Source organism: Pararge aegeria, chromosome 7 (assembly GCF_905163445.1).
Source record: "Pararge aegeria chromosome 7, ilParAegt1.1, whole genome shotgun sequence".
In the NCBI taxonomy this organism is placed as follows: Eukaryota; Metazoa; Arthropoda; class Insecta; order Lepidoptera; family Nymphalidae; genus Pararge; species Pararge aegeria.
The window spans coordinates 9009580-9031051 of record NC_053186.1 but is presented as its reverse complement, the minus strand read 5'-3'; the positions used below and the strand labels follow the sequence as shown (position 1 = coordinate 9031051).

Here is a 21472-nt window from a genome sequence, read left to right as displayed (position 1 = left end):
TTCTTTAACGTCCCATGAGAAGCGATGATGAATAAATAAACTATAACGCTGCTCCAATGTAGATTAGTGGGCGTTAAAGACTTTTATCATAGGTTGGTGACAATTTACGTTTACAGAACTATGGATAATTCTGTGGTTTAAATGTTTTTTATTGGCGTTTCCTTGAAAATAAATCAATAAATATACTACGCTAATACAGACATCGCTCTCTAGCCCCAAAGTAAGTGAAGCTTGTGTTATGCGTACTAAGATGAATGATTAATACTTTTATGAATAATGTACATAAGTACTTATAATGTACATATAAACACCCAGACACTCAAAAACATTCATGTTCATCACACAAACCCCCAGTTGTGGGAATCGAACCTACGGCCTTGGACTCAGAAAGCAGGGTCGCTCCCCACTGCGCCAATCGGCCGTCAAATACTGGGAAAGACAGCTTAACGTGCTCACAGAGGCGTTTTCAAATCTACTGTCAACGAGTGTATGCAAATCTTTTCTGATTCTAAGGAAAACGATTCAAACTCATTCTAAAAAATAAAAAAAAAACTAATTAAAAAAAAAACTCATATTTTAGATCAAATTTTCATTTATTCCTTATTATATAAAGTAGCGTTGACACCGCTAATTTCCTAACGCCAAACTGGTACTGAGAATTCATTAACAGAAAACCCTAATTCGTTATAAGTTTGTAACAGTGATTAATTATATCTATACTTAAATTATAAAGAAGTAAAATTTGTGACTTTCGATGTTAGGGGTACTAAAACTTTTTCACTGTTAGAAATGTCATCATCATCATCATCATCTCAACCAATTGACGTCCATTGCTGGACATAGGTCTTTTGTAGGGAGTTCCACAATGCACGGTCCTGGGCCGCTTGCCTCCAACGGCTCCCAGCTACTCGCCTGATGTCATCTGTCCACCTCGTTTGGGGCCGACCTACGCTGCGTTTACTGGTGCGGGGTCGCCATTCCAGCACCTTAGAAATGTATATTATTGTATATATATTAATCCTTAGTGTGCTATACTCTTCTGGTTAATATATATATTTGAATAATTATAAGATTAAATGTAGTTGAAGTTAGCAAAGATTCTTTCATATGGCGTGGGCTGTAAAAAGTAAAAAAAAAATCACAAGATTATGTTATTTTCGAGAAACTAAACAAATTTCTATGCTGGCCATGCGAGAGTAGGCGGGGCGTGAAGGTGAAATCCAGTGTTTTTGAAATTTTTCGCGTTTGGAACTAAAATTGAAAGTGAAAGCCCATCTGGCGCAGACAAAGTTGCGCGGGTCAGCTAGTAAGGTATATTTTGCGGACGAGAGCAGTTTCGCCTGGGCTAGCGATTCGACGCCGATCTGTTGTATCGTGTGATGTAAATTTCCCTCGCCACCAATTACTAGTTTGGCGAAATTCTTTTGTGATTCACGTTTTGTGTTTCATTTAATTTAAAATGATTGAAACGAATTATATGCATGCGGGCAATTTATTTCATTTAATTCTTTATTACACAAACGCTTTAATTTGTATATTTTATATCTCTTGTATGCTTAATGCAGTGGATTTTTTGCAGTTTTCAGACTTTTATTGTACTTATTAAAAGAAGTTTCACAACCTTAACAAAGCGATATTCCTTAGAAATATCAACTTCCTATTAACTCTATTATTTTACTTCACGAGTTTTAAAGTATATTTTGACTTAGGAATTGATGAGTTTTCTGTTAACAAGGACCGAGTGACTTAACATCGTGCTTGATATCAATATTGTAGTTTCTCCAAGGTAAGAAATCTGTTATCACCATTATCAACCAAAGTACAGGTCTCCTTTCACCCATAAGTGGGTTTTAGGTCTCAGTGGACTGGTAGAAATCACAAGCCTTAGAAAATATTATGGAGCACTCTCAGGCAAAAATTCACTATGAAGGAAACCACGCGACGATGTTTTCTTTACTGTGAGTTTCCATTAACTGTTCAAGCAAGTAACTGAGAGAAGCTAGATCGAACTCGGTCACTCCAGAACAGAGACCGAAGTCCTTAACTAGGCTAGGCCTAGGCTTTCACTGCTGCTTAGCAGGTTTATATATGTTAAGCCGTCCAAACGGATTGCGGTAAAATCCTAGTATGGATGCAGCTCTATATCCTCTGTTTATTAGTAATCCCATATTCTTACAATGAAAAAAACCTACATTGTGTTTTGTTTTTATAATTCTTCCATACGTAGAGACCTTCCTTGACGCAACGGTCTAGATATTAGACCTACATATTATTACTAAAAAATCTTATTGCATGGCTATAACTTTATATAATAAGGAATAAATGAAAATATGATCTAAAATTTGACTTTTTTTTTTAAATTCGTTGTCTTTTTTTTTCTTTTTTAGAATGAGTTTGAATCGTATTCCTCTGTACAAAATATTGTCAAGATCGATTTAGCTGCATTGGTCACAAAATTTTTCAACCCTGCAGAAACTGTTCTAGGGATTTTTCAGATTAAAAATATTCTATGTCGATCTACAAACTTTTCACGTCTTAAACTTTATTACGATGCAATACATATCACAAACGCAGAATCAGTATTAAAAAAAAAAAAAAAATAAGTATACGGACACACTTTCGTATGTGTTATATACGATGTATTATACACCTACTCTCGTTCGTTATTCGGTATTGAAATAATCAGCAGATGGAGAGAGTAGTGTAAAAGGTATCATTTGGTGTTTTCCCGACAGTAATATAACCATTTCATACATTCAGTTTCAACCATTGTTTTCCAAACTTGCAAGTGTTGACAGAGTTCTGGTTAAATTAAAACTTAACTCAACGCTGTAAATATTGTAGTAACTGTTTGTTTTCGGTACCTCACCGATCGCCAGTGGTCCAGAGTTAGCATAATATTTCTAAACGAAATTTTTCGCACAAAATAAGCGTAGCTTGTGTTATGGGTACTAAGATGACTGATAAATATTTTTATAAACAATATACATAAATACATATGAACACTCAGACACTGGAAAACATTTAGGTTCATCACAAAACATTTTCCAGTAGTGGGAATCGAACCCACAGCCTTGGACTGAGAAAGCAGGTTCGCTGCCCACTACGCCAGTCGGCCGTCGAAAGAAACTAAACAAAACACACTTGCAAATTATTACAAGGTTTCAAGCTTCTTATTAAATGATTAATTGAAAAATGGCTGCAAGCGCTGGCTGCAACATTGTTTTAACCCCCGATGCAAATCTGTGCATTAATAAGGTAAATTTCAATTTATGAAGTAAGACGGCCGAAGATTTCCATCAGACTACTTAGAAACTGATGAGCTTATTGCAGGCTTCCTTTTTTCTGGCTTCTATTTTGACGGCCAACTGGCGCAGTGGGCAGTGATCTGGCTTTCTGAGTTCAAGGCCGTGGGTTTCATTCCCGTTTTATGAATGATTTTCATTGTCTGGGTATATATCTGGATTTATGTATATTATTCATAAAGATATTCATCAGTTGTTCATCAGTTTTCAGCAGTTCGCTTACTTTGGGGAGATGGCGATGTGTGTATTGTCGTAGTATATTTATTTATTTATTGTTATTTATTTAACTGTCAATGTGATAACTCCGAGCTAATTGTAATAATACAAAGTTGACTAATTATCAATATTTTTTTCATCTATGGTCACTCTTGTTCGTTATAATGTATTCAGTATTTTATTATTTCATATAAAAAAAATATTTTGTTATATCTAAAATATGTATTACTAACTTATTCATACGCAATCCATAACAACAGTGGCATTATACGCTATCTAAATTCGGTTATGCTTTCGCGAGAAGCGGAAATAAATCTTACCCTGGAAGTTATAAAGTTGAAAATACTTTGGTATATCTAGGTCCGAGAAAAATTATGTTACGGTTCTACCCTTGCGAGATGTACAGTCAGCTTCAGAAATAAGTTATTACTTAATACGTAACTATTATAATTGGGATAGTGTGTAAATTAGATTTTTGAAAGAAAAGGGGGAACATTTTTTTTGTAGAAAATACTGATACCCCGATAAACTCAATATCCTTAAGCGTATACAGGTGTGATTGCTTAAACAAAGCATATTTATGTGATTGCAAATCGCGGATGTTTTTCTGTAATTTTTTGAAGAGTTCCGTGTCGGCCTCCTACTCTCATCAACAGATAGATATTTTCAAATAAACCCATTTTGATCGAAAATTGAATTTTGCAAGTCCGTTTATATCCTCCTCCTTTTTGAAATCGTCTTATTTAAAACACGTCATCTTTCTCACCCTGACTGTACCTTCCTAAAGTGGGCGAAGTGATGTTGCCAGAACGAAACTTGTCAGTAGCTACACTAAGTACTTTAGATAATGAGGCACCTTTGCAACTAACTCGTTATAGTTTCCTAACTATTATTAAATTTTTTGAAGTGGTAATAGCCCATTGGTTAGTACTTCAGCTTCACTTTCTGGGAGCCGATTTCAAATCCCAGCACGCACTTTTAACTAACTGTCTATGTTTTAAGTAATTAAAATATCACTTCCTTCAACGATGAAGGAAAATATCGTGAGCAATGCCTGCATGTCTGAGAGTTGTCCATAATGTTCTCAAAGGCGTGTGAAGTCCACCAATCCGCCGGGGGTTCCGCGTGGTAGATTACACGGCCTAAAACCCTTCTGATTGTGGTATGAGACCCGTGTCCTGTAGTGAGCTGGTTATGACCCTGGAGTGTTTAAGTCTACTGGTCTTAAAAGTGGAAGGTCCCGAGTTCGATTACCCGCTAGTGCAATTTGAGGAATTTCCCCATCTCTGGTCAGGTGAAACGCCTGGTCTGGTCAACCTACTTACCTTACCATAATTGAAACTTACCATCCGGATTAATTGCAGTCAAGTGCTTACTTATATTACTACCTTACTAATGTGTGAAAGTTGTGTGAAAGTGTATTCTTCTTTGTATGTGTTGTGAAAGTTATCTGGCTATTTTTACGCCTTAACTTAACAAACAAATAACAATCCATTGATTTTTGACATAAGGTTAGTTGAAAAGACGAAGAGTAACGTACGCCTCTTTTTGACTAATGAAAACAAACGGTTCTCACAAGATTTATAAACAACCGTAATAAAAGCGGAAACCGATAGAAAAATTAAACTAAAATTAAGATAAAACGTTTCCTGGCACACTGCCCTGCACCTTGGTCATAGAAAACGTAATTACATAGTAAGTACATTTCAATAATGAACGACCGTATTGATCATTCTCGATTAAATAAATAAACGGCACCGAATGCTCTTTTAAAACAAATATGGCATACTGCAAATATCATATTTTCACATCACAAATTGTTTAATCAGTATTAGCTGGTGCCCGCGTTCTTATTCCGCGTAATTACGTTTTACAAAAATTCCTTGGGAACCATTTGTTTTTCTGGGGTAAAAAAGCCTATTTTACTCCCCGTCCTTTCAACTAACTCAATGTCAAAAATCAAGTTGTTTGGGTGTTTAGTTAGTGCGTTAAGGTAAAAATAACATATGCTTCTTCTAGGCAGTAAGCCTTTCTAACATATATATATATCGCGGGGATTTACTAATTCAGCTGATATATATATATATATATATATAAACTTGATTTTTGGCATTGAGTTAGTTGAAAGGACGGGGAGTGACAGCTGTGCTATATGTTATATATGAAATTCTCTAATATATATATATTTATACCTACTGCTGGATCAACTAAGTGGTATTTATATATATATATATCACAGCTGTATAAGCGAATCTTCGCTTTCAGACATACTCGTATTCTACGACTCATAATGTCAAATCAACCGTTCATTGCTTGACTCCTAAAGGCCTAGAGCTCTGTCATAAAAAACTCTACTACTACTAAAAAGCTCTTTAACATAACATAGGAAAAAGGTCGTCGAATTGGTAACTTCGTAACTAAAAAATCCGTTAAGTAGGATATTACAATACTGGTAGGCACTCGGCTCGGTTGTCAAAGTAGTAGAGAATTATTTCATAAATTATCATCTGAAAACGACAAAAGAAAATGAAATATTGCCGAAAGAGGTTCCGATGTTCAACCATTGGATTTCGGCTAAACCTAGGGTTGTCACCAGTGCAAAATAAAGTAGGTATAGTTTATAATTAATTAGTGTAAACTATTTATGCCTGTGGCATGGCCCGTAAGCCGTAGAAGAGCCGTAGTAGAGACTGTATTTCTATATCATAGGATTCCTTTATCCCCATGCTTTGTCTGTGTTTAGTACACAAGCTATATCTGTGCCAAATTTCGTCAAAAATGTTTAAGCGGTTTAGACAAGCTGTAGTTTAAATAAACATACACTTTTTTTATAATAATAAGTAAAAATATAGATATGAATATCTATCTACCACACTTCAAACATACAATTTTAACATTGCTTGAATTATTTTGAAATGAGTTTACTTGGCACAACTTAAAATTCCCAAAATATGGATTATATTTCTGAAACAATATTAATGGATTATCAAGCGGGAGGCTTTGGTCGTGTTTAGCTATCCCCCTACCGACAAAGACGCACTGCCAAGCTATTTAGCCTCCCGAAACTATATATCCCACGTATAATATTTTAGAAGAACATATTTAAAAAAATGTGCCTACTTGAAATAAATTAATTTTGATTTGGGATGGTATTGAATATGAATGTGGCAGCCCTTATTTAGCCATAATTAATAGAGGAAATTCGTAAATCGCGTTGAATCGGACCAAGAGATAAAGTTAAAGAGTAGATAGGCTATTGAAAACATTTTCAGAACTTGGCTCATAGAATCTCGTATAAAAGAGTTATTTATTTCATATAGTTTGCTATTTTATGTAGGTTCATGAGACCTTGTCAGGGCGTTGCATTTACTTTTCTTTATTCATTGTTACACTAAATGACTGCAATATCATAATATTAAATTATTACATGTAATACAAAATATAATTATTAAATTAAATTAAAATTAAAATGTCAGTCAGCTAATAAATGAAAATGGAGAAATTCTATCGGTTGATTTCAGACATATTGTTACGCCCCTTCTAATATATCATCTACAGAACACTGTAAGTTATTAGTTACAAAGAGCTCATTGGCATGTTTTTCCTCAAGTGACCATACGTAGTGGGGAAATTGTTAGTGATACCAAGTAAAAAAATGCTTAAACATCATCAATGGAAGGATATTATTTATTTAGTTACAAACACAAATACGTAATAAAAGATATAATCTATTAATAAACTTTATTTCACAAAACAAACATATATACACGTACGTTATATATATATACATAAACTTTCTAATTTATAACATTTATTAATAAGTACTGCCTCGTCGTTATATAGCTGTCTCGCTGCTACGGAGCAGCCTCGTTGGTCTAGTATCTGCTTTGGTATATTGGTTAAAAAAATGGCTCAGAGAGCGCGTTGCTCCCGTTTATTGTCAAATATTTAGGGGCAGAGTCGTAGTTCTATTCTCTGGAACACATGATAAAATGTCTCAAAATGTTTACTTTATTTTATTAATTAATTAATTGCTCTGTTATTAATGAACAGTTTAAATATCTTTGAAATTGGGTCAAAGATTATGTAAAACGCTCAAACGAATTGTTTTGGCAGCTGCATCCTCGCAACAAATGCACTTACATTAATGTGAAATAGTGCCGCGCTTTTGCGTGGTGGAGTGGTCGTTAACCGTTAATTTGGTTACATAACATTACTTTTACCACAACATTTGCAGACCCACCTTTACCCAACAGATTTGACATTCTTAATAATAGAAAAATATGAGAGTATTGATTGGCCTATCCGAGATCGCTTTTTAGCGATAGGGTCTAGCTATGTATATTATTTTTATAATTATTCCGGTGAACAAAGAACGATAGCCTAAACAACGCCATCTATTTAAAAGTAATAAAGCTTTAGTTCCTATTCAGTTTGGGTTCTTTTAAGGTACAAGTAAAGTCTAACCATTCTTTTTCTCAATTAAAATGAAAATGACTTTTTTTCTTTTGGTTCATGCCTGATATACAAAAATATTAGTAAAAGAAATTGTTATGACTTAGGTCAATAGTCAGTGGGTATGCGAACAAGTTATTCAATTTAATGTTTATTATATAATATGCAGTGGGCACCGCTTGTTTTTTGAAAGAAGAGAAATCAAATATTTTACTAATAAATTTTATTTTCTTTTTATTTCATTTCAATGAGGAAAACGTTAATTTCATGTGGAGTCGGAATTGAAAAATAATATGGCAATATCTTCAATAGCATGCAGGTACACTCAATAATATTATATATTAATAGGTGGAGCGGATAATTAGTCGAGTCAGTCAACAGTTAGTAAAACTCAATATTTATCGCATTTTTATTGAAATTACATGTAAATTCTTTAAATCTTTTTCTGATTCTATTGCATAGTCACTTTTTTAAACTCCATCGTTATATGAAGTATTCCTGGCTCTTTGGTTTAGTCGTTACGGATAATGAGGTACTGAGTTCGATTCGACGTCCCAAAAATTTTCGGTCAAGAATTAATTACCAGCTTGGAGTACAGATTATTTTTTTCTGCGCTATTATATTTATAATTAAAAAAATATATATGTTCAAATGTTCACTTACGGGCGTGATACGATCCCAAGTACCAACTTGGGATCGTACCTACGTGCGTACCTACGCACTTCTAATATTTCAGAGTTATGTGCTTTTCAAGAAATTAAATATTACTTGCTTTAACGGCGAAGCGAAACATAATAAGGAAACCTGTATGCTTGAGAATGCTCTATACTAATTCTCTCAAAGTCGTTTGAAGTCTATACACCCTTCTTATTCTGAGAGTTTTCCCTGTAGTGGACTACCAATACATGACCCATTAGGGTTCGTATTTTCATAATTATTATTATAGTGTTTTTACTTTAAATTTCGAAACCGAAGGAATTTGAACCTGCGACTATCTGGCAATCGAGGCCTGAGTGGTTTAAGACTATGCTACGGTTCTCATTCCATCAATGCCGAGATTAATATATGCCCACTTTATCAGTCTTATTGCGACTGTAGCGCCATCTAGTAAGAAACTTTGTAGTTTCGGTCTGCTTTCGAAGTCTATATTACAAAATTGACTATAGTTAAATTTACAAAAATGTATAAATGGTTTGATAGTGAAGATGATGATTGTTGCTGAGATGAATAATGTTGATCACGGACTACGCAGCTAAAGTAGCAATGGGCGAGCACATAACTCGAAGAACTGATGAAAGTTGGGGTCCTGGAATGGCGACCCCACACCGGTAAACGCAGCGTAGGTCAGCTTCCGACGAGGTTGACAGACAACATCAAGCGAGTTGCTGATCGCTGGAGGCAGCCTGCTGGAACTCCCTAAAAAAGCCCTATGGCCAATAGTGGGCGTCAATTAATTAAATTTATGATGATCATGAGGAGCTCCTTCTAAGGCTGCATCATACTTACAATTCAGGAGTGATTGCAGTCAAGCGCTAGTCTAGGGAAAAAATTAAGTACGTCTGCTTATGCTATTTTAAACGGATTCGGAGAGTGATAAGTCAAACGCCGCTAACGTAACGATTGGGATTCAAATGCGAGTTTCCGGGTTAAATCCCTGGCAGGGGTAGGGAAATTTTTGATTTATGAATTCTCTCTAGTCTGGTCCGTTAGGAGGCTTTGGCAGTGGCTAATTACCACCTTACCGACAAAAAAATGTCGCTTAGCGAGTTACCGTTCCGGTACGGTGAGGTTGTAGTCAAGGGCCAACTTGTAGTGGAATAAAATCAAAAAACGCATGTTGCATCTCACACCTGCACGGCGCGCATGGGCAGTACAATTATATCCCCGGAGAAACTTTAAAAAATTATCTTCTCCCACAGCTTTATCAACTCTCAGAGCACTGAGCAACAAGTGGGAATAATATCCAAATAATTTATGTGTAATAATAATTAAAGGGGGAAAACTTCTCCGTTACATGTTCCCGTGCTTTAGCAGGTTGACACGTTTATTACATTCCTTGTCAGGGGATATAATCGGGGAATGTAATTTTGGTCTCTAGCCTGTGCTAGCCCTGTAGGGCACGACCCCTGTAGACCATCGTCTGCTGTACTAATAACATACCACCCACTCTCTTGCCGTCATTTTTAAAAAGGGAAAATCATTCCTATTTTTGTATTTTATAAAATTCAACGTACTATTGACGTTTATCAATTAACATATTATATGTGTACAAAAACTTGTGTATATCTATGCATACAAAATTTTAACACCATACTTAATTAACAGGCGTCCAAATCTAATTTGTAGACGGAGTTAAACTGTTTTTTCTAGGGAGCAACAAATATATGCTTTTATTTAATATATTGAAGCATTATAAATGCGAAACAAAATTTTAATTTTCATATTTTACGATAGCTAATTGACATGATTTGCACAGTTATTTTCGAATAAAATGAGTATAATTTCCTCCTATCTTTCATTAATGTTTTTAAGAAATACTAAAATAAATGTACGACGATTTTTAATGATATGACTTCACGAATATAATATCATAGATTTCACAAAGAACTGTTTGAATTGGTGTTTGAAACCGTCATCCATTCATATACTATTGTATTTTTTTTGATTTTTATCATTTCAGTCATATCTCTTCCATCATATACTGCAATTCTACCGTAAAACAGAGACATAGAGTTTAGGAGAACTCAGACTCGGGGTAGATAGCGATTATTATCAGGTTTTTCAGGTTCAGTGCCGGCTTAATATCATTCCATATGACGTTAACACATCATATCACTGTGTATTAAAGGTTTTAATAAAACAACAGACATCTTGATAATGTGATCGGTTTATTTTTACATTATTCTGCTTTCAAATGAAACTTTTAGAAGCCATAGTTTTGCCTATGTGAAGTAGTTAGGTATATAGCTTTATACATTCGTACTCACGAGTCGTAAAGAGGGGCGAAAATAAGACAAAGAGGTCAGTCTTATATTTGGGAAGTTTGTAAACACGACTAAACAATATTTACAAAAGTTGGGAAGACACAAACGCGAAGTCATAAAAGGAACGTCTAGTAAACAAATAGGTAGACACTAGATGCTTTCACAAGTATTAAACATTCCATACGAATAAACAATGCACATAAAATGTTTTTATCATACAATTATTCTTCAATATTGATAACAATCTTACGTATTTAAATCTCACAGGATGTCTCACACCATTCGCACACACTATTTACAAAATTCTCAATTAAATCAATCACTTTAAAATTATCGTATTATAAATACAATAAAAATTGGGAAATAGTCTAATTGACTTTAAAAGTTTTGGGTACCAGGTCACCTTAAATTAGAGGCATCTAGTACCAAGGGCCTCGGCTAAAGTGATACGAATTCTGGTGGAGGCGGTGGTAACGATAAAACTGGAGTCTCTGAAGCTTCTACGTTTTCCGTACTCGCTCCTGGCAATGACCACGTGGAGCTTCCTGTTGCTGTAACTCTAGGACCCATATTGTCATATGCAGGAGCATTACAGCAGGTTCTGCTCCGGCGAGGCAAAGTTGCACCTCCGCTTAGCAGATCAGGGTACTTCCCAGGTTCAACTCTCCCAGCTACTTGTACAGATATAAAAATATTACCATAAGGAACTGGTACAGCGAATTCTGCCGGTGGCGGTGGAAACGCTCCAGGAGTGCCTTCTATCGTTATGTGAACAGGTTCAAAACCGCATCCTCTTGGCTGATCATCTACTGATATAGATCGTTCGGTCAACTCAAAGTTACATGGCGATGCCATGTCCGCTATGGAACGATCGCAACTTACAACTACAGAAGCATCTATCAAACGTTTTTCTTGGTCAGTAAAACTTCTACTGGGAGGTACGGTTCGTCTTCTTAAATTCCAACAAGCTACGGCAGCTAAAAAGCCAAGAGTTGCTAATGCTCCTAAAGCTCCAAACACAACTCCTAACAACTGTGGTATTCCTGGGGCGGTACGTGCAGTAGCTGTCTGAGATCTTGGTAAAACCAGACTGATGACAGCTCTCGCTTCCCCTGCCAGACTTCTAGCTACACAAGTCCATTCACCAGCAGCACTTGAAGTTACATTTAATAGGGTAATATTCACCCATCTAACACTGCCAGGTACTCTGTCATCTGAATTATCTTCTTCGACGGTAGTATCCGTTTCTTCCATATCACAATCGATAGTACTGTTTCGCATTTCAACTCCATCTAGTAACCATTTTACAGTAGGTTTTGGTACTCCATGAACCCAGCAACCAAACGAGGCAGCCAAACCAACTTCTGCTCTTACCACCAATGTACTTGATTTTACTTCAGGTGGGCATGCCATAGTCTCACTGGGTACACTACGCCATATGTTTCCTGATAGAGAAGAAGGTTCTGCACAGTTTAATTCTTCAGTTCCCAATTTACTTTCTAAAAACCAATCTTTAAACTCACGCAAACGACAATCGCATCTCCATGGATTACCAGACAACGATAACGTTTTCAAAGCAGGCAAAGAAAATGTAACCAACCGTAGGAATGTAAGTTGATTTCTTCGTAAGTCTATAGTCTCTAGAGATTTTAAATTTCGCAGGGCGTTCGTATGTATTGTCCTTAACCTGCAGCCGTCTAGTAGTAGTATCCTTAGATGAGGAAGCGTTGGAAATTGGTCTGCTATCAACGTCGTCAAGGGGTTGTTACTTAACATAACGAGTCTTAACCTCTCGTTGCCCCGGAATATGTCCCTCGGAAGTAGAGCCAGATCGTTATCAGCTAAATCAACTTCAATTAAAATTCTTAATTCTAGAAAAGCGTCTGCGTGAATTGATCTAAGTTTGGTGGCACGTAAATTGAGCCGTTGTAAATTTAGTAGGCCGATGTTCGAGAAGACTTCTTGCGGGAGGTTTCTTAAGGGATTATCGTGGAGGTCTAGGACTTGTATGTCTGGTGAGAGAGCTGGTGGGCGGCGAAGGTCACTGGAGGCGCACGTGGCGGTCTTCTTTCCGGAGGACCACTTGCAGCGACAGGTCGAGATGTGGGCGCAGTCGAGCCAATCGCTGGCCGTCCTCGCAGTGCACGTCGTGAAGATAACTATCCAATACCACCTGGCCCACGACACGCGCATACTCATCTCATTTCGGCTTTGTGTTTACATCGGCGGTATGCCTGTAACAACAGAAATAAAATATTAATATTATGCGACCTAATTACACTATCCTCATCATTAGCCTATTAATATCCCTGCTTTCCCATTGGAGAATGGGATATGGGAATTCCAATTCAGCTTTATGGAGGGTCGGAGGGCTTTACTATCACAATGTTAGTGTAATAACCAGGCTTAATGTGCATTCAATTCACGTGGATGTAAAAACGCCAAATTTTGTACTCCGGGTTAATATTTAGAAAAACACAAAACTTGCGAGACAGATCATTTATTCCTTAATAATCTATTGTTTAAATTAAAAGTTAAGCTATTTTTGTCTGATATATAATATAACAAACATGACATACAAACTGCGAGAGAATTGTATTTAGTAATCCGTAGATCAAATCCGATTCCCTATTTTGATAAACGCACTCTCTCGACCCCTATGGCCGGAGGTTTTCTGTCAAGATTAGAAGGATTAATGGTCCAGAGAAGGTATTTGTCTTGTCCAGTTGTTCCGGGCTGGGATCGGGTAAGTATTGGTAAATTCGTGAGATATTACCACATTTCAACAGATGGTGTTTTATTAGTTCAAGTTATACCTACATCAAATGTTTTACATTCGTTTTAGTTTAAGGTATACATTATTGCTTCTATTAACCGACCCTCAAAAGGGTCAGTTTTGGACTTGGCCTAATTTATTTTTAAGATGTTACTTTGTAACTAACGTTCTGAAAAAATCGTAGAAACAACCAAACACCACAGTAAAATGAAGCGATGGAGTAGTTTGAAGCCTATGATAAATGCTGGCAGCGTCTGGACAGTGTCGGGTCAGTATATATTATATAGCCTATACAGATCCCTTACTACTGAGCGCAGTAAGAGTCCCTCCTCATCCCGCATTTATCGCATTATTGCTCTGTCTAGACGCATCGTTAGACCTCTGTATTCAGACTATCTTTATTTTGTGGTAGCAGGTCGGGTAAACATTTACTATTAATAAACGTTGTGTAGCGTTGGATTTTGACCTTAAGACATTATTTTTATAGTTAATCGTCTGTAACGAAACGTGTACCATTAGTATGAAGTTAGTACGCTTGCACGTGTCGTCGTTTTCGAGAATCGAAACGTTGGAACGTCAAATTTTTCAGCTAGTGTTTTTGTTAGCAAATCATCATCATAGCCTTTAACAATGGCCTCTCGCAACGAAAAGGCTTGCCCAAAATAATTTTGCTAGCATGTGTGCAAAACAAACACTGTAGTACAGAATTTTAAACTCTAAGGGCCTGTTTAACCAACTTTTATTCACATATTTAATCTTTTTCACTTGACATAAAAAAGAAAATAACATAACTTACATTTAGGCCAAGCGATACTTTTCAGAAGGTTGTGATACAGGCAATAAGTAACAATAGCTTTGACGTTACAGAGTTTCTATACTCGAAAAGAACTCCACGAGACAAACGATTGCGAGAATGCTAATCTTATATTCATCGACTGAACTTAGCCTAAATGTGACGTAATGACGCGTGAAATTTGACGTGACGGTAAAAGTCGCGAACAACAGCCATAGAATAAAACAAAACGGTTGTCCACACTTTAAAAATGTATTACGTAGGAATTCTCGAAAGCTTTTCCACTATTTCACGCTCGGTTCGACTGTAAAGTAGGATTTTCGCTTAAGTGTTAATACAATTTCCTGAAAAACTTTCCTATCAACGGGATAAAGGAAATATATGAGCATTTTAAAATACTTTCTTAACTAAAGGAAGTTCCACACTGGCAGCAAAAGTATACGCGATTTGAAAGATAATAAGTTTTGTAATACCTTATACAAATACTTTGATTAAGGTATATTTAACCATAGGCGTAATTTTTTTCCAATATTTATCTTCGGAAAGCCCTTTACTTACCTTGAGTTATGTGTAATTTTTTCATTTATGCATTACATGGCCCAGATATTATCTTAGCTTGAATACTTTTAAGTATTTCTGCCGGCTTTGCTATTATCCGAAGAAAACTATCGGTAAACATATTATCCCAAAAATATATATTTGTTAAACTTTTCATCCATGTCTAGAACGCTTTCAGCATAAATTTCTATGCTTTGACTGTGGCAGAAAACATCCCACTGGCGTACCACCAACTTAAGCGCGCCCTTAGTCTTCTTTATGCAGTGACGTAAAGTTAGAGCAGTTCTCACCGGCAGCGCAACACAGTGAACTTTGCTGCCAGCCTCCTGACTCAGTCAAGTGCTGACTCGGATGTTGACTTTAGTTTTCCATTTGTTTGAGTTGTTTGTTTCTGTTCGGATTGTGTTATACACGAATTGGGTTTAACTTAAAATCAATTTAGATTTCGAAATTCTATGCAGACAATTTTTGCGCGCGAGGCTTTAGGTAACATCTTATTTTTTTAATATTGCCATCATAACCAAGATTTAAATCACTTCTTACTTCATTTAACTCACGTATACGTTTGGTTGTATTTGTTTTGAGAACGTTGTCATTTATTTTAAGTAACGTATAGTTTTCTATTTTTAACAGTACTCCCAAAGCAATATGTCCTATAAGCCTTTATATCTTCATATTTTTCATTCGAGACGAATTTTTTTAATCCTTTGGGAAGTAACCTTATTACGAAATATAGCGTAGCTTTCAATTACTTATATTATCATTGAAAATAAGAAATATTTATCTGAGTAATTTATGATTGATAATGTTTCATGAAAAAAAGATTTAGTTCAGCTTCTAGGTAAAATATCGTTTTTAACCTCATAATAAGAAACCAATCAAATAAGGAATAAAAGCGGTAATTTTTTTTCAGGGCAATCGAGTTGGATCCCTGGTTGGACCTTTAACTTTACCAGCGGAGCTATGTTAGTTTTAAGCATATAAATATAACTGAACCCATCGTGTTCTACACGGCATCGTATCAGAACGGCTTAAATGCTTGGCAGCAAGTCTTTGTCAATGGGGTCAAAGCCTGTAACGAGACTTGAAGAAGAGAAAATTAAGAAATTATCTAAAAAATACGAACCTCCTAATCATTATATTATAAAATACATAATACTTACAGATTTTGCTTAAGACACGCTGAGCATCGTACCGTTAATCTTAGCTCATATTTTGTGTAATATATTTAAGCTGGCGCTTCACCGGTGCATTATACCGCAACTTTAATATCTCTCGAGTAGAAAATTCGCTTCAATAAATCTCCTTGAGGTTTTTTTTAGTGCCCACTGGATAAACTTGCTTACCTACGAGAACTACGATATTTTCCTTTTAAAGACTTTCTCAAACTATATCGACTCCACGCTGACTACACAACAACTTCCGGGAAAGAAGACAATTTTGACGATTTCCCTGGCAAAGCGGTGAGCGCTGTGGTTTTAAGTTCGAGGTCCCGGGTTTGATTCCTGGCATGGGGGTTTGGGAATTTATAATTTTCTCTGGTCCAGTCTAGTGGGAGGCTTCAACCGTGGGTAGTCACTATCCTACTAACAAACAATTGCCGTTAAGCGATTTAGCTTTCCGGTACGATGTTGTGTAGAAACAGATTAAGAGTATGGGTTAAATATTACTGTCACATATTTCCTAACAGATTAGACCGCTACCATCTTAGACTGCATCATCACTTACGGCCAGCTGAGATTGTAGTCTAGGACTAACTTGTACCATTATGTCGGACTTCTACCGGTTTGTTTTATTTCTTCGTAAAACACTATAGAATAAGGTACAAAGGCGCATTTAATGCCATGAAGCATATTGTTGTGTGGGCGTATGGTGGATGTATGTTCTGAAACGAGAGAAGATGTCTGTTGAGAGTAATGAGAGAAGATATCGTTTTCCAGCAGCTTTACTATAATAGGATGAGGATGGTGATAATAATGAAAGTCTCATATGGACACCTAGTGGGAGGTCTACTAACGCTGTTTTAGTGTTCGGATTGGCCATTAAGTATGCGAAAAGAAAAAATCAACACTTTAAATCTTTTTAAGTCTAAAAAGAGTCTATCAAAGTGCAATTTAAAGCTATAAAAAGTTAAGAAGCTTAAAGCTAACGCTCTTTAGAAATTTAACGCTTCAGTCTGCCACTTTGGTTTTTCTTTGAAAAAAAAATCTTGAGAAGTGTTAATAGCACTTTTTGTTTTATTTTGTTTGAGTGTTTAAGCTGTTTTTTTTTCTTTACTAGTTTTTATAATCACCTTTTTTTCTGCATCAACCTAAATATTTATTTTATAAGAATCTAACTGTTGTTATTGTTATGTTTTTTTAGGATAAAAGAATCCAATGTCCGGCTCCAGAATGCAAGTTTTTTCTACAGAAAATTTCGTCAATATCACTTTAGCTGTGAAGCCGTGCACAGGTCACCAGTAGGAATATTTTACAATGAGATGAGAGTCGGCAAATCGCTTTATAAAACAATTTGTTATAGGTATAAATTAACATATATCTATAGTACATACTATTAACAGTTAATTAAGGTAATAAATGTTTAAAAAAAACACATATAAACATAAAGTATTATCATATTCAAAGTGATAAATGGAGATTCATGACACGGGTTTTAAAAATCACCAGTGAGTATGAGCGACGAATATCATCAGGAAGTGCATTTTAAAGCATTGCATCATTTTTAGTAAAGGACTCCAACTAACTTTGAGAGTCATATTTTGCCATTTTAAGTCTATACTCCCTAGTGGATCGCTAAGAACCTTGGAATGTACACAGGCCAAGGAATGTGAAGCGTTCTTTATAGTAGGGTGGTGTCCAACATTAAAAAGGAGTGTGCAGTACAGAAACTACGTGCCGATTACGCCGATGCCTTAAAGGAAACCTCTTGAATTATTTTTTACACGAAATTTGGTTAACCATGAGAATTCCAAGCTTTTTCAGAGTTTTGATGCAGTATAGACCCATTGAAAGTAATTGACGGAATATCAGCAAAATTAATCATCGGAATTGGCCTGGAATTACCCAAAATAATATCCTGATATTTTAAGCCTGCGTTTTAAGCAATTCAAATATATCTTAATTCAGCGGTGAAGGAAAACATCGCGAGGAAACCTGAATACCTGAAAGTTCTCCATAATGGTCCAAAGGAGGGTGGAGTCCACCAAACCGCACTGGGCCAGCGTGGTGGACTACGGCCTTAACCCTTTCTAAATGTGGTAAGAGATCCGTTCCCCATAGTGGGCCAGTAATGGTTTGATATAATGATGATTTCCAATAGCTATTGGTTTTTAATTGACTTCTCAAAAAAAAACGTAATGAACCCAAAATAATTATAGGTAGTAGGAAGCAATATACGCAGTTAAAGTGCTGAAAATTAAATTACTCGTATTTAAATCACTATAAGCTAAGTCAAACCTCTATAATCTGGATTTTACTTTAATATTGTCTGAAACCACCTAAATTGAGCATTACAATATTTGCATTTATAAGAAGATCATATCGGGAGTGAACTTTGTATAAGTTTGTAAGTAGGTTATTTATAAATTCATTCTACCTCGCCTCGGTATCCATACCTTGAAATTTAAATACTTTCACTTAAATTTTTTTTACAATTTACTTAACTCTTAAAAGATATTTAACATTTTTGTTAGTAAAACGAAGGTGATAAATAGGTATTAAAATACTCTTTCGAACTCGGCTTTTCTGTTTTGCGTTGAAAGCAAATAAGCGGCCTTAAGACCAGGGCTCATAAAAACCCCCGTAGGTTATTTCAGTTTTAAGTTAGATAATGTAGTGTGCCAAAAATAACATGCGTATGAAAAGTTTATTATGCAGACTCATATAAATATAAATAAATAAATATACTACGACAATACACACATCGCCATCTAGCCTCAAAGTAAGCGTAGCTTGTGTTATGGGTACTAAGATAGCTGATGAATATTTTTATGAATATGATACACATGCATACTTATAATATACAGATATACACCCAGACACTGAAAAACAATCATGTTCATCACACAAACATTTTCCAGTTGCAGTGCTTATATTAGGCCTATTTGAAATAAATAAATTTTGAATTTAAAATTTGGTTTCGGACTTTCAGGGAAAGTATTGATGATGCTTCAGTAAACAGAGCTCAGTCCAAATTGCGGCAATCACCACCTAACCTAGATAAAATCAAATCAGCTGAGCCAATGTGTGAAACAAAGCAATCCAATCTTTAAAGTAGAAAAGAGAAAATCTTAAGGTTCTTCTTCGAACTATTTTCTCAAGCTCTAAACTCTAAAACTTACAAGTTACTGCATATTTGCACCGTTTTCACCTCACTGCAGTGTTCGTTTGGAATTTATTTGTCGTTTCAGCAAAATTTAAAAAAAAAATGCTATGTTTAAAATAGTTGCAAGTTTTTAGAAGGAGCTGTTCCATTTGTCTTTACCAAGACATCCCCATGGTGGGGTAGAGGAGAATGAAGAGTGGAAAATTAAGACCTTAAAGTGTCTCGCACATTATATGTTTTTCACTTCTCAGCCCAAAGCACTGGTCTTCTCCCACAATGAGAAGAGTTTAAGCCGTAGTCCGCCACGCTGGCCCAGTGCGGATTGGTGTACTGCACACTGCTTTGATAATATTATTGAGAACTCTCAGGCAAGCTAATTTCCTCACGATATTTTCCTTCACCGTCCAAGCAAGTGATATTTTGATTGCTTAAAACGCACATTACTTAGTAAAGTTAGGGGTGCGTGCTGGGGCTCGAACCTACTGGGCTATCACCGCTTAAATCTTTACCTAACCTATTTTACTAAATTTTGGCCATGTCTGAAAATAGTGCTATCTGTTCCAACCGAAGTGTGAAAAGAACCACCAATTTAAATTATTTAAAAACAAAGGTAATATTAAGTGTTTTTTTAATCAACTTTAAAAAGAGGCTGAGTTTTTTTAACTTTATTGACGAATTTTTTTATCGCTCCACGATGAACTCGGTCGCCGGAAGTGAAACTGAAGCCCTTATCACCAGGCGATTACCGCTTCTACTATAATTGTTAACCCCTATGACCCTATAACGACATCTCCCAGATCTCTAATTCGATTAAAACAGTACATCGACTACCAGTTTGGATAACAATAGTCTCAAGGTTGTAATTTAATTGATTGAAACTAATTTCGAGTACAGTAGCCCTGGATAAAAGTTCCTTGGAGTAATATAAAGCTTAAAAGGGAGAGCTAGTTCATTAGCATGTTAACGTCCCACAGTTGGGCATAAGCCTCGGGAAAAGGGTTTATTTTTTATTTTTATTTTATTTATTAAGGCCCAAACAGTATACTTAATACTTAAAATTAGTACAAAGAAAATAACACATACACCAATTAAGTAGCCGCTAATAAATCTAACGAAATACATTAAAATTGACAGCAAACTTATAACATAATTATGAAACTTTAGAATATGTATAAAACACATATTATTGACAGATAATGTATATAAGGGAATACCCTTATTAACAATATCCATCCAATCCAAGTGGATATGTGAAGACATAAGTAGAACTTTTACGTAGAACAATTAGAAGTTAGAATTTAGAATAAAGATGTTTTTTTTAACTGAGCAAGAGTAAGATTAAATAAATCTAAATCCGAGAAATTATTATTATAGCTTTGAGTAGCTCTATAAATATAACTATTAAGAGCATATTTTGATCTGACTAAGGGCAAATAAAATGGAGGGGATTTTCGCCTAGATATAATATTCTTTGGACAAACAAAACCAATTCTACTAAGTTTCAGAACATACAGCGACCACGCTGTTACTAAGCGAGTTGACACATGATTATGTTAGAGAAAATAACCGAGACCGATGACTTCTTTACGTTATTTCTGAAAAAAATAGCATGACTGCAGCGCCCATGTTTAGCCATCAAACGTAACCATGAAATATGAAAAATGCATGAAATGCAAAATCAAAGCAGTCTATCCGCTTGAGTGGTATAATTTCACAGACAGACAGACTTATGATCTTTCTGATGCAAGGGTGAGTGCTGTTAGTTAATAAGTGGGAGGTCCTAGGTTCGAGTCCTTATGATTTTCCGACGAAGCTATTTAGGTATTACCACCTTACCGACGTTGACGTGCTGCCGAGCGTTTTGATGTGGTACGATGCCGCTTGAAACTAATTAGGGGTAAAGTATAACACTACTGCCATATCCCTAACAGATTAGTACGCTACCATTTGAGACTGCATCATCACTTACGATGAGGGTACGGGTTTCCAACCTAGAATCTAAGGAACGCCCTCTAGTTACAAGACTTGGGAACAATTTTGTCACCAGATGGCGCTTTTT

At 35.8% G+C, this 21472-nt stretch overlaps 1 protein-coding gene across 1 annotated transcript in view; it reads right to left on the bottom strand.

The window, feature by feature from the left end:
- Nucleotides 1-10858: 10858 nt before the first annotated feature.
- Nucleotides 10859-21472, bottom strand: part of LOC120625381 (leucine-rich repeat-containing protein 24-like) — a 54550-nt gene continuing 43936 nt past the window's right edge. Inside the window, exon 2 of the mRNA XM_039892423.1 lies at nt 10859-13194. Within this exon, the coding sequence (XP_039748357.1) occupies nt 11399-13159 (1761 nt within the window). The 5' untranslated portion in view covers nt 13160-13194 and the 3' untranslated portion in view covers nt 10859-11398. The remainder of the gene's footprint in view (nt 13195-21472) is intronic.